Source organism: Budorcas taxicolor, chromosome 5 (assembly GCF_023091745.1).
Source record: "Budorcas taxicolor isolate Tak-1 chromosome 5, Takin1.1, whole genome shotgun sequence".
Classification (NCBI taxonomy): Eukaryota; Metazoa; Chordata; class Mammalia; order Artiodactyla; family Bovidae; genus Budorcas; species Budorcas taxicolor.
The window spans coordinates 94024286-94039265 of record NC_068914.1 but is presented as its reverse complement, the minus strand read 5'-3'; the positions used below and the strand labels follow the sequence as shown (position 1 = coordinate 94039265).

The 14980-nt window shown below is 42.9% G+C and overlaps 1 protein-coding gene across 1 annotated transcript; it reads left to right on the top strand.

The window, feature by feature from the left end:
• The first annotated feature begins 13817 nt into the window (after window positions 1-13817).
• Window positions 13818-14282, top strand: LOC128048135 (anaphase-promoting complex subunit 15-like). Its single transcript, XM_052640570.1, has one exon. The coding sequence runs from the start codon at window positions 13818-13820 to the stop codon at window positions 14100-14102; it is 285 nt and encodes a 94-aa protein (XP_052496530.1). The 3' UTR covers window positions 14103-14282.
• The last annotated feature ends 698 nt before the right edge of the window (window positions 14283-14980 follow it).

The following is a 14980-nucleotide window of genomic DNA, read 5'->3' as shown; positions in this document are numbered from 1 at the left end:
CGCACAGAGGTGGACACGACTGACGCGACATAGCAGCAGCAGCAGCAGCCTTTGTGCTAAAAACACAAAGGTTAACAAAAACAGGCTCTCTAGCCTCAGGAAGTTTACAGAACAGAGGTGAGAGTTGCTTAGGAATGAAATGACCATTTATAACAGAGATCAGGGCACCTAAAAGAAAAGGAACTGAAGAGCCCTCAGCCAAAGGAGACTGAGCAAGGCGGGGCAGAGAAGGGGCCAGGACTTCCAGAGGAAACGATGATTGGGATGAGGGCTGGATGATGAAGGGATGAGGGGGTGACATAGGGTGGAGTGTAAGGAAGAACATTCAAGACACAGGCTGTCCAGGGCCCAAAAAGAACCCCTGGAAGAATGAGTGAGATGAGGCTAAGGAAGGGGGCAGGGCACACACCCCTGACAACACCCAAACTGCAGTATTTACTAAAAGATAAATCCTTAGCTCTTCAAACCATGTTTTTGATACTAAGAACTCACTCCTTAATTAATTTAATATAGTTCTACTTTAAATCTATGCATGGAAAATAATTCTTTGCTTTTGGTTGGGGATTGTAATCAAGGGAATTCAGTTTGGTTTGGGACTAGAATAAAAAAGGTTTTAATTCAACAAACAGTTCTCAAGCACCAATCTACATGGCTGGCACTAATTGAAAAGAGATACCAGACCACTCAGATGGTCCTCAGGGTCTATTCATACATCCAGAACTATACAAAACCATCTAGGACATTCAGAAAATAACCAAAGAGAGCAGTGCACACATGGGGCAACATTCACTGAACATTTGCATCTAGCTGAACTTGAGAAATCTGTATGCAGGTCAGGAAGCAACAGTTAGAACTGGACATGGAACAACAGACTGGTTCCAAATAGGAAAAGGAGTACATCGAGGCTGTATATTGTCACCCTACTTATTTAACTTATATGCAGAGTACATCATGAGAAATGCTGGGCTGGGAGAAGCACAAGCTGGAATCAAGATTGCTGGGAGAAATATCAGTAACCTCAGATACACAGATGACACCACCGTTATGGCAAAAAGTGAAGAAGAACTAAAGAGCCCCTTGATGAAAGTGAAAGAGAAGAGTGAAAAAGTTGGCTTAAAGTTCAACATTCAGAAAACGAAGATCATGGCATCTGGTCTCATAGCTTCATGGCAAATAGATGGGGAAACAGTGGAAACAGTGACTGACTTTATTTTTCTGGGCTCCAAAATCACTGCAGATGATGACTGCAGCCATGAAATTAAAAGATGCTTACTCCTTGGAAGGAAAGTTATGACCAACCTAGACAACATATTAAAAAGGAGAGATATTACTTTGTCAACAAAGGTCCATCTAGTCAAGGCTATGGTTTTTCCTGTGGTCATGTATGGATGTGAGAGTTGGACTGTGAAGAAGGCTGAGCGCCGAAGAATTGATGCTTTTGAAGTGTGGTGTTGGAGAAGACCCTTGAGAGTCCCTTGGACTGCAAGGAGATCCAACCAGTCCATCCTAAAGGAGATCAGTCCTGAGTGTTCATTGGAAGGACTGATGCTGAAGCTGAAACTCCAATACTTTGGCCACCTGATGCGAAGAGCTGACTCATTTGAAAAGACCCTGATGCTGGGAAAGATTGAAGGCAGGAAGAGAAGGGGACAACAGAAGATGAGATGGTTGGATGGCATCATCAACTCAATGGACATGGGTCTGGGTGGACTCCAGGAGTTGGTGATGGACAGGGAGGCCTGGCGTGCCGTGGGGTCACAAAGAGTCGGACACGACTGAGCAACTGAACTGAGAGCCTCAAAATTGTAAACTTCTTCAAGGCAAGGCATGCCTTACTCACCCCCATAACCTGGAGTACTTAACAGTATAAAGAAGTAGTTAGAAATTCAGATTGTGGAGTCAGGTAAGAGCAGATTCTCGGCCCAGCTTTGTTTCCTTACTAGCAGTATAACTTTGGGCAAGTTATTTAACTATTCTGTGCCTCAGTTTGTCTACCTGAAAAATGAGATTAGTTTCCTATCAAATATGGTGGTAGGAAGATTAAGATAGAGCACATAGAGCTTTGCACAGTGCCAAATTCATAGTAAGCACTCAAGAAAGGTTAGTCATCATCATTAGTCCACTGCCTCAAGGAAGTAGGGGTTCAAAATGTGTGCTGAGAAAATTCCCTGGAAGTCCGGCACCAGGGAATGGAATTGAACCAGGTCTGGGTTCAATCCCCAGTCCAGGAACTAAGATTTCCACAAGCCGAGTGACACAGGAAAAATAAAAATTGCTGAATTACCGAAGATCAGGATTTTATTCTCGGTTCTATTCAAAGCCTTCAAATAGTTTCTGCTTTTTTCCCTTATGGTAAAGAATTTATTAATAGTGGTTTCCTATGTAAGCACAAGAGTAGGATAAATTCATTTTAAAGGCATATGTTTGGAGAAGGCAATGGCACCCCACTCCAGTACTCTTGCCTGGAAAATCCCATGGACGGAGGAGCCCAGTAGCCTACAGTCCGTGGGGTCGCTAAGAGTCAGACACGACTGAGCGACTTCACTTTCACTTTCATGCATTGGAGAAGGAAATGGCAACCCACTCCAGTGTTCTTGCGTGGAGAATCCCAGGGACGGGGGAGCCTGGTGGGCTGCTGTCTATGGGGTCGCATAGAATAGGACACGACTAAAGCAACTTAGCAGCAGCAGCCTTTAGCAGCAGAGAAGCCATACTGTAGTCAAGGCCTCAATGGATCCATTCTGTCTTCAACAATAACTGGAGTGCTACACTGGAAACTTTGTGTTAGATAACCCAGGTCTCTGATTTACACAGAATTCTTAACCAGTTACCTGGGTAAGGCCGTATGCTACACAATCATCATGCGCCAATGGATATCTTTCTGAACTTTTATTGGAAGGCCCAATAGGAAACCTACTTTGCTATAAATGTTAAAATCAGGATAAAGGATATTTCAACACGTGACACTCAGTAAGAGTATTAGGTGAATAAAATGGGTGTTCTCTTCCTTTACTAATTTCTATGCTGCTAAATCTCCCTAATGAGCAGTTCTCCATTGGAACTTCCCTTCTTCCCTCACTTTCAAACTCCTCCCTCCCACAAAATATAACACATTTCAAACTAGAGAAGATCTCATAGTCTAATGAGTGGAAAAAGACATTTACTCCCTCATGAAGGTTTGAAGTATCACAGCCCTTGCCAGTCGCATGAATGAATTGGAGACTGGTACCTTGCACCCCAGGGACCATTAAACAAAGCAGGCAGCTAAATGCCATGAGCGCGGTCTGCATAACCTGGGGCAAGAGCCCTTGAAAGGGAAGAGCTCTCTTCCGATAGGGGAGCTGAGGGAAAGCCTCATACAGAAGATGGAGTCTTCCAGGGTTTAGGGAGGCATAGGATTTTGGTAGGTAAAGATAGCATGAAGTAAAGATCTATTGTTGATTGGAGATTTTTAAAGTGTAGACCCTGGGCCTGCAACATCAGCAACACCTGGGAACTTGTTAGAAATGCAAATTATAGAGTCCATGCTTGCCCTATTCAATCAGAAATGAGTCATAGCATTCCGTGGTTACAAGTATCCAGGTGACTCTGGTACATGCTCTTGTTTGAGTTCCAATGATCTAGATTTAAAACTGGAGTCAGCGAACTTAATTAAGGAAAGCAATACATCTTTATTTTCACTAATCTCTAGCTGATACTTAATATCTTTTTCCAATGCAGATGTCGGCAATTAACTGCTGTGATAATAATTAGGACCAATGCAAGGTCCTATTATTTACAAATGAATCTATAAACACATATGATATCACATATTTTAAAATATTTTTATAACTGTATTGTAATATAACTGTTTTCCTTTGTAATTCCGTGTATGTAATTTGAGATATTAAAAACATTCTGAGAAAGTGTCCATCAGCTTCACAGACTTCACAGCCAGAGATCCATCCCATTGTACAAAAAAAAATTAAGAATTCCTAGACTAGAATTAGTCTAGACAAAGAAAACTGAGCAAAGGTTAAGAGGTAAGAAAATACAGGGCAGAACCCATCCTCTACTTTTTTTTTCTCCCGTATTCCATTTTGACTGAAATGTGAGAAATAGTGAGGAGGAAAAAAAAAAAAAAAAGTGGGATAAGGATCAGAGCGCGAGAAATCCCATCAACCCAGAATTTTAAAATAATTGCCTAGTGAAGGTAAGAAGGGTGGACTGGAATACAAAGAAACGGAAGGAGAGAGATTAAATTTCTAATCCAGGCTTGACTAATGAAAGCCCCAAATGAAGATCAAAATGGAGAAAGGAAATAACCGTGAAAGTGCTCTGAAGGTTTGATGTTGAGTATGACAGAGAGGAATCAAAGATGACCCCAAAGTTTAAAGTGAGGCTCGCTGGAACAGAAGTCTTCCCGAGAAAAATCAGGGAAGCCAAGTAGAACAAGTTTGGGTAAGAAAAGTGCTAAGTTGCCTATAGGATACCCAAGTGAAAACATTCAGTATTTAAGACCAGGCTTCTCTGGTGGGTCAGTGGTAAAGAATCCACCTGCCAATGCTGGAGACAAGAGTTTGATCCTCTGGCAAAGGAAATGGCAACCCACTCCAGTATTGTTGCCTAGTGAGTCCCATGGACAGAGGAGCCTGGTGGGCTACAGTCCATGGTGTCACAGAAGAATCGGACATGACTTAGTGACTAAAAAACAACAATTTATTTGAGGTACTAAGGTCCTAACCTTCAAGACAATTTGCACTTCCTGAATAACTTTTTTGGAGCTGGTAGGTTTCAGATTAATCTTTTTTGGATCTCTTTGACATCTGAACTTTCTAAAAAGGCTCTATCAAAAGTAGATTATTTCAAAATCTTTCAAGAGTTTGTCACCAACAGAGATTTTTACCCTGAGGTGCATGGACCCATAGGAGTTTCCATGAATTCTTGAAATTTAAAAAAAAATTTTGTCATCATGGACATTTTTCTGGGAGGAAGAACATACATCAATACAAACTCGAAGGGTATGTGACCCTCCTTCCTTCTCCCAAAATGCTAAGGAATAACTCCCTAGTCATCCTTCTAAACACTCCAGGCACAGGAAGCACTGTGGTCTGATGATATGGGGAGGAGGCACAAGCCTCAGAACAAACCAAAAAAGTCTATAATCCAGCAACGGCAAGATGCCAGTCATTGGTGAGCGGTTCTGAGTCAGGAAAAGCTCACCACACAGTCACTAGGTGAGAAAAGAGTTTGGAATTTCTCGGTCAAAATTCAGTGAAGAGGACAGTAGAGGTTCTGACTCATTTCTTGAACTAAATCTTGCCCGAATACCTGTCTCTACAAGAGCAGTCATTAAAGCACACTAAAAATGGCCATTTTGGTGATAATTCCTGCACTGCTCAATTTTCCACTGTCCAGAAGAAGCTACACTACACCGATGTCGCCAGGACAGAAAAGAAAACCTCAGGTCAGCAGCTGTTGCCCTCTGCTGGCTAGTTCCAAGTTACTCTCACTCCCAACCTTCTTGCCACCAAATAAAAGGTTTTGCAATTATGTCAGTTTTGACAGAGCCTTTCTAGAGAGTTCAGACACCAAAGAGATGCCCCCAAAATTTAACAGAAATCTATTAGTATCAAAAAAAAACCCCCTCATAATACCAAAATATCGACAATGTTACGAAGTACCTACAGCATTGTATAATGTTACACATTTGGGGGACTTTAAAGACTTCCTGACAATGTAGGAGATGCAGGTCCCATCCCTGAGCTGGGAAGATTCCCCTGGAGGAGGAAATGGCAACCCAATCCAGTATTCTTGCCTGGAAAATTCCATGGACAGAGGAGCCTGGTGGGCTACAGTCCATGACGTTGCTGAGTTGCACACAATGAGCACAAACATGCTGGTGGTCCAATGATTAACGTGGAACTCTGTACCAAGATCACAGGTGTAAAGCCTTGTACCAAGGCCACAGATGTGGAGCACTATACCAAGGTCATCTCTGGAACTGACCAAGCCCCATAGCAACCATTGTCATGAGACCACCCTGATCTAAACTGGCTGGCTCCCTGACCCCATATTAGGTAAATCACCCACCCTATTACCACCGTCTAGCATCCTAACCAATCACTCAATGCCACCTTCCAGCAGGAATTTTGTCTTGAGGCTATGAAAGTTGGCGACTAGCCTGAGAAAGGCCTCAGCTCTCCCACGAGCCGGTGCATAGTTTTAACAGTGTCTTCTGCTCTAAATAAGAGGGCTTCTCTGGTGGCTCAGTGGGTAAAGCGTCTGCCTACAATGCAGGAGACCCGGGTTCGATCTCTGGGTCGGGAAGATTCCCTGGAGAAGGAAATGGCAACCCACTCCAGTACTCTTGCCTGGAAAATCCCATGGACTGAGAAGCCTTGGGGTCGCAAAGAGTCGGACACGACTGAGCGACTTTCCCTCCTGCTCTAATAAACTCTGAAAGTGTTAGTCATTCAGTCATGTCCAGCTCTTTGCAACCTCACGGACTATAGCCCACCAGGCTTCTCTGTCCATTGGATTTCTTCCCAGGTAAGAATACTGGAGTGGATTGCCATTCCCTCCTCCAAGGGATCTTTCTGACCCAGGAATCAAACCTGCATCTCTTGCACCTGCTGCATTGGCAGGCAGGGTCTTTACCACTAGTGCCACCTGGAAAGCTCCCTATTTAATTATATAAAGTAGGGCAATCCCTTTTCTCCCCTCCCTGGCCCATGCCAGTTCTTCTTCCAGGGAAGCAAAAGGAAGACCCTGCAGGCAACCAGAACAATCCTACTTTAAGTATCTTCTCAAACTGTTTCTTCCAAGCATTTAATACTTTCTCCACGAAGAATTTTATTATTGGAAGCTAAGCAGTTGACAGCTTTTCAATACTGTTAACAACTCGCACTTGTAGTTAACTGAAGTTTGACAAATCAGTACAATTTTTTTTTTAAGCTGGGTATCTCTTTAAGCTCCTGTAGGCCTTACTTCATTGGAAATTAATTCCCTGAGGACACAGACAAGAAACTTGTCCTCAATATCACCCATCCCTTTAAAAATGAAACAAGACCACAGAGACTCAACTTTGATGAAATGAAACATCATTTCTCCTGGAGATTTTTGCAGGTTTTTAAACTAAAAATAACATTTTAAAAAATACATGAAGAATCACCTTCTCAAGCTTTCCAAGGACAAATGTACTTGCTAAGCCAGATGGTGACAAGCACATGTCTGAGAAAGTGGCCTCATTATGGAAAGGCATAGTTGCAAAAATTATGCAAATAAGTCATTGTGTCTGCATTAACAATTTACTGTGGAATTGTATGATTCCACATCAATTTAGTCATACACAATTTGGTCAAAAAGTTTAACTGGGACTTCTCTAGTGATCCAGTGGTTAAGAATCCGCCTGCCAATGCAGGGGACATGGGTTCTATCCCTAGTCTGGGAAGATCCCACATGCTGCAGGGCAACTAAGGCCGCATACCGCAACTACTGAAGCGTGTGCCCTGCAACGGGAAGCCTGTGCACCACAACTAGAGAAAAGCCTGTATGTAGCAATGAAGACACCATGCAGCCAAAAATAAAGTAAAAAACAAAAGTTTAGCTGGCATGTCCAGACTGCGTCAACAAGAGTGTAAAATAAAGTCACATGCATTTCTAAATACCCATTTTAAGAAAACCTCAACCCTCCATGCTACATAACTGTAGGAATTTCAGGGTCTTGACACTTTCTCCTCCTTACTGTTTCTGAGAATCAGGACCCCACCAGGTATCTGCTGCCTTAGCCACATGTCTGCTCATCAACCCGTGCTATATATGCACAGGTTATTCATTGCTCTGTTGCAAACCACCTCCTACACATTTCGGGACTCCCTACTGCTGCCCACTCCTGATCTTCTCCCTAAGCAAATGCAGAGACTCTTAATTCTCTGATGACACTACTCAGCCCAACTGCAACCTTTAGGAAAGACACCTCTCAAAGTTCAGGAAAATGGAAGGGGGCATTTCAACACCAGGAACACTTTAAAGCTCTACTGGAGGTAGCTACTCACAGCCCAGATACACCTCCATGTCTTTTATAACAGTGATCTTTCAGACTGAGACTCCACCACCTGGGGTACGTGAATATGCCCCAAGAAATACGGGGATAAAGGTCATTTCTAGGAAATCAATTTCAACCTCAACTTCTGTATAAACTCTTTCCCCCAAATGAATCTCTGTGAAGGTGACTTTAACAGGTTATGCTTTCTATCTTCTTTAGTAATGGCTCTTCTCTTACATAAAAGCAAACTCACTTCTCACCCATAAGTTTATGTGGTGTATGAGAAGATTGTTTATGGGTCTTGAGTGAAGCACTTGTGGTGGTGGTTGAGTCGCTAAGTCGTGTCTGACTCGTAACCTGATGGACCCCATAGCCCACCAGGCACCTCTGTCCATGGGATTCTCCAGGCAATAATACTGGAGTGGGTTGCCATGCTCTTCTCCAGAGGGTCTTCCCCACCCAGGAATCGAACCCAGGGTCTCCTGCATTGCAGGCAGTTTCTTAATTGACTGAGCTATGAGCCGCTGCTGCTACTGCTGCTAAGTCGCTTCAGTCATGTCTGACTCTCTGCAACCCCATAGACAGCAGCCCACCAGGCTCCCCCGTCCCTGGGATTCTCCAGGCAAGAACACTGGAGTGGGTTGCCATTTCCTTCTCCAATGCATGAAAGTGAAAAGTGAAAGTCAAGTCGCTCAGTCGTGTCCGACTCCTAGCGACCCCATGGACTGCAGCCTACCAGGCTCCTCCATCCATGGGATTTTCCAGGCAAGAGTACTGGAGTGGGGTGCCATTGCCTTCTCCCCAATTTCTATCTAATCAGGTTTTAAACATCCCATCTATGGTTTCACACTGATGCCTTTGCAAAAATACTGCTACTTCAAATTATCTGTGGAAAAGGCTTTTCTAAGCTTACCCATAAACAATTTTTTTTGTTTGTTTGTTACCTGGTGAGCTGGTACCAGACTGGAACTTAGTCTCCTCTCTAGGTTAAGAGAACAAAGTTTCCTTAGAATGCAGCTTTCAATCACAGATGATGAATTTCTTTACCTTTCAGTGATTTATATTTGTTTTTATCATCTGTTTTTTACTTTGGTAAAAAAAAAAAAAAAAAAGCATTATTTAAGATTATGGTACATGTAGGATGGACCAAGCTTTCCCCACTTCTGAAAATTCCCTTAAGCCCTCAGATTCTTCTCATGGGACCAAGGTGTCACTTCCCTCCAGAGGGACAATCCAAGCTTTTTATCAGCTGATCTGCCCCTGATATCAGAGTCAATTTGAGCATGAATTGGTCTATAATTTAGGCATGAAACTATGACTACATAAAGGAAAGATGACTTTTTGATACAGGATGGCCATGATATTCCTTGGACTTCAGAGAAAACTGGTTAAAATGAAACTTTTCCCCTGGAAACTGCAAAGCCAGTTCTTTCAGCATATGCAATTGAAAACATCTAGGTTGTTAGGTCAGTTTTCATTCCAGTCCCAAAGAAAGGCAATGACAAAGCATGTTCAAACTGCCGCACAATTGGACTCATCTCCCACACTAGAGGGAGGCCCTTAATTCTGGACTGTCTTTCAAAGACGCATGTGTCCTGGTGAGCATCCTTGGAAGACAGCATACCCCTTCACCTAAAGAGCAGACATATTCACTGTTAAGGGCTGAATGATGTCCCTCCCGACAAAAAGATGTTGACATCATAATCCTAGTACCTTGGGATGGGAATTTATTTGGCAACAGGGTTGTTGGAGATCTAATTAGTTAAGATGAGGTCATACTGGAGTGGGCTTCCCTGGTAGCTCAGCTGGTCAAGAATCCACCTGCAATGCAGGAAACCCCAGTTCAATTCCTGGGTGAGGAAGTTCCCCTGGAGAAGAGATAGGCTATCCACTCCAGTATTTTGAGCTTCCTTGATGGCTTAGATGATAAAGATTCTGCCTGCAATTTGGGAGACCTAGGTTGGGAAGATCCTCTGGAGGAGGACATGGCAACCCACTCCAGTATTCTTGCCTGGAGAATCCTCATGGACAGAAGAGCCTGGTGGGCTACAATCCCTGGGGTCGCAAAGAGTCTGTCATGACTGAGCGACTAAGCACACACACACAGAGTATGGCAGGCCCTTTGTCCAATATGACACACACACACACAGTATGGCAGGCGCACACACACACACACACACAGTATGGCAGGCCCTTTGTCTGACATGACTGGTGTCCTTATAGGAATACGTCCATGTGAAGACAGAGAAGATGCCAAGTGATGGCTGGGGTCACGCAGCTATGTGCCAAATAATGCCAGAGACTGCTAATGACACAGCGGGTGTTGGAAGGCAAGGAAGGGTTCTCCCATAGGTTTCAGAGGGAAGACAGCCCTGCCAGCATCTTAATTTCAGACTTGTAGCCTTTAGAACTGAGAGACAGTGAATTTCTGTTGTTTTAAACAACCAGACTTGTGGTATTTTGTAACAGCAACCCTTGGAAACTAATATAGTTACTTCCCAGAACAACACTGGAGCAAATGGAAGCCATCCTTATTGACCATTAAAAAAGATTTGAGTTTCCTAAGGTCAGAATTCTCTCCTGAAATGCAATGAATTGTGTGAGCAGGCATCCATCTGGGCCCATCCACATTGGCCCTGAGGGAATTGTGGCTCAGAGAACCAGTGCAAAAATGGGAATATTCTGGCTATTGCTACTGCTGTAATTACCTCCTGTGTGCTGCCAGCACACATGAAATTATGGCAGGGTAACTTGTAAAATATCAGACCCCTCACAGTTCTTAATATGAGGTACTACTAGAGGGTGTAAAGATCTCTGCTCACCAGAGGAACACTTAGACAATTGACTACATTAACCAAGTCACCATAAACAGTACCTACTCAATTCATTGAAAGAGATATTTCAAATAAAATGTTCAAATAGAATTTCTAGTATGTATGTCATTTGGTCATTAGACTCTTGGAGCTTTATGGTAATAGAAAGAACATACATACATACATATATATATATTTAAGTATTTAATATATATATAAATACTTATATATATAAGTATTTAATAGGGTGATCAATAAGACTTTTAGGAAAAAAACATTAGAACAAAATTCTGGGATTTCCTTGGTGGTCCAGGGGTTAGGACTCTGAGCTTCCACTGCAAGAGGCATGGGTTTGATCCCTGTTTAGGGAACTAAGATCCTGTACGCTGAAAGGTGCAGCTGAAAAAAAAATTGTTTTTTAAATCCTAGAATAATATTCTATGGGAGAAACAGAATGGAATTCAAAGAGCAATATAATAGTTCCAATTGTTACAAAGCTTATTTAGATGTTTTTAAATATAAGAAATGGTAGTTATTAAGTCTATTATAACAAGATTTTACATATACATTTAAAAGAATGAATATTTTTTATTTCCGGTGTCAACATCTACAATGTATGATAAAGTGTATCATCTGAGACATTTAAATGTAATGATGATGATTTCAGATTTTTTTTAAAAAATCCATCAAGGAATCATGGTTTTTCCAAAATTGGTAAAACAAGTTTGAAGACTGTTCACTGCCTTCCTGCTTACAATCCCCTCAGCTCTGGGCCTGCCTGGGTGGTTGGAGCCAGCTTACCTCAATCCCAGCACTAATCAAGCAGGCCTCATATTTATCATGGTTGACTGCTGTATGACCATCCCTGGTGTGATTAATATCTGTGTTAGTTGCTCAGTCATGTCTGATTCTCTGTGACCCCATGGACTATAGCCCTCCAGGCTCCTCTGTCCATGGAATTCTCCAGGTAAGAATCCTGGAGCAGGTAGCCATTCCCTTCTCCAGGCGAATCGTCTTGACCCAGGGATTGAACCTGGGTCTCCTGAACTATAGGCGGATTCTTTACCATCTGAGCCACCAGGGAACCCAGGCAGTTGATGTTTAATAGTTGTTAAATGAATATAAGTTAAATGCCAGCAAAGAATCATTCATATGCTCTATCTGCTTTTGCTTTGGGGACTGACTGCTCTACTGGTCTAGCCTGGAGTGACTGAAACCAGGATGGCTGTGGAGTCAAAGGGTATCCTACACGGCCAGACCTTGACACACTAAAAATAAGTTTAGCTCTCATCTAGAAGTTTAATCAGCTGAGTCATTATAAATCTCATATCAAATGAGACGTCAATTTTCAAATTTAAATGAATTGAGGAATTGTTCTACAGTTTCTAAGACCTGTCAAAGCTCCCAAGGGACAAAGTTAGCCAAAGTCCTCTGTAAGATCAGTGTCAAGTACCATCCTGCATGTTCCTGCTGTTGCCGCTGCACAGCCAAGCAGTTCTCTTTCAGAATGCACGCCAACACAGCTGCCCTTTGTGGCCCTCCCTGAGTTCTACCATCAGGCAGACTCCTGCCCCCAGGTGCTGATATTAGGTTCTTGTTGTTTAGTCGCTAAATCATGTCGCTAAGTCTTGTGACCCCACAGACTGTAGCCCGCCAGGTTCCTTTCTTTATGGAACTCTCCAGGCAGGAATACTGAAGTAGGTTGCCATTTCCTTCTCCAGGGGATCTCCCTGATCCAAGGACAGGACCTGAGTCTCCTGCATTAGCAGGCAGAGTCTGACATTAGGTACAGGGCTACAGAAAGCAGAACACATTTGCATCTCTTCATTTCCTAACATTGATATCTTACACATACCATATGGTTTTAAATTTAAAGTATCCTAGAAACAGGTTATCAAAATCAGATTGAAAAAATATGCAGACAAGTCAAAAGACTTGCATTTAATGAAGCCTCATGGATCTACAAGATATCAAGAGAAGTCTCCCAAGGAAGAAGGACACAGCAAGCATATTTCTTCTGACTCATTTCCTCTGGAGAAGCAGCTTAGAATTATTCAGGCAAAAGGCCATGAAATAATTGCATTGCAGAATTGCTAAACTCTATCTACAGGGCTTTCTTGGGAAGTCACATGGCATGTTTTTTCTTTCTCACTTGGATGGGAAAAAAATTTATTTTTCTTAAACTTACTTAAAAGAAAAACAAAAAACAAGTTAATGTGATATTTTTATATAGACTAATTACAGAAAATAGACTGAGAATGATTTTCTACCTAATAATAAAAAATTACAGTAAAATTATGCTTGGAAAGATTTTAGTTCTGAGTAGCTTTTCTTACTGAGTAATCCACTGGATATACTCAGCATTGCTTGGCTATAGTTGGCTAAATGTCTTGTGTGCTCATGAAGTGGTTGGGCTTTTTGTGGTCACCCCATTAATGTGTCAATACTGAACTTTTCCCCTCTATGTATTCCTTTGCAACTGCCTGAAAAAATAAAAAAACAAAACTAACTAGTTGTAAAAGCAATCAAAATAAATATTTTCAGATGCTGCTTTCCAAAACTGGGTCAGAGACCACTAGGGTACTGGCTCCCTGAAGCATGGGAAGAATTTCAGACGAGATCGGGCGCGTTCAGGGTGGTATGGCCATAGTGGGAAGAATTTTAGTGGCTAAAGTGGCATTGCTGAGGAAGGTATTAGAAACTAGAGGGGAAGGAAAAAAGTAGAGGAGAGGAGTTAACAGTAATCAAGAGAGAAAAATCAACCATGAAAAAGAAATAAGGGAAGGTTGTAATATTTTATATGAAAGTGTCTATGGTAAGTGGAAAAAATGGCTGCTTTGATTCAGATTTGGGGTTAAAGCTAAGAGGCAAGAGGCAGAAATCCTTATAAATTCTTACACATTTCTTTATAAACTCCTCAATGTCTCTGGAAGATGCTGTACAACTCACTATTTTAAAAACTGACAAAAGAGAAAGAAATGCTTCCGGGTCGCTGCCGGCTGCCGCCTCCCGGCGCGCTCCAGAGCATTGCAGAGAAAGACGACAACCTGGTACCTATTGGCAAGCCGGCCTCAGAGCACTATGACGACGAGGAAGAGGAAGATGAAGACGACGACAAGGACCGTGAAGAGGACTCAGAGGATGACGAGGACATGCAGGACATGGATGAGATGAATGACTACAATGAGTCACCTGATGACGGGGAGGTCAATGAGGTGGACATGGAAGGCAACGAACAGGATCAGGACCAGTGGATGATCTAGGTAGACAGAAAAGGTGGTCTCAAGAAAAGGGGTCCAAGGACGGCCCTGGACTCCCTGCAGAACCAGCTGATCACCCACCCCCATGGCCCACCCCAGCACCTGAATGCTCATCCTCAGGCACTTCCTCAGCTGCTGCCAGGACCTGATCTTCTTGGTCCCTCCCAGGCCATCAGTCTGCCCTTGAATCCCCAGGGCCTAAGCCCAGCCCACTCCCTTCTAGCCAGCATCTCACCCCTTGTTTGTCAGATCTAGTCTCTCTCTAACTTTCTTTAATAAAAACACAGGACTGAAAAAAAAATAAAAATAAAAACTGACAAAAGAATAAAGCATTTATCTAGCCACCCCTTTATAAGTTGTTCTTCAAGGTAACTAAATAGTTGGAGGTGTAGTTCCTCTTTGCAGATTTGTCTAATAAATGAAATTCAGTTCAGTCGCTCAGTCGTGTCTGACTCTGCGACCCCATGAATTGCAGCACGCCAGGCCTCCCTGTCCATCACCAACTCCCAGAGTTCACTCAGACTCACATCCATCAAGTCAGTGATGCCATCCAGCCATCTCATCCTCTGTCGATCCCTTCTCCTCCTGCACCCAATCCCTCCCAGCATCAGAGTCTTTTCCAATGAGTCAACTCTTCTTATGAGGTGGCCAAAGTACTGGAACTTCAGCTTTAGCATCATTCCTTCCAAAGAAATCCCAGGGCTGATCTCCTTCAGAATGGACTGGTTGGATCTCCTTGCAGTCCAAGGGACTCTCAAGAGTCTTCTCCAACACCACAGTTCAAAAGCGTCCATTCTTCGGGGCTCAGCCTTCTTCACAGCCCAGCTCTCATATCCATACATGACCACAGGAAAAACCATAGCCTTGACTAGACAGACCTT

Bases quoted from the DNA above. Each gene is read 5' to 3' on its own strand.
- LOC128048135 (XM_052640570.1), top strand. From the start codon at position 13,818: ATGCTTCCGGGTCGCTGCCGGCTGCCGCCTCCCGGCGCGCTCCAGAGC.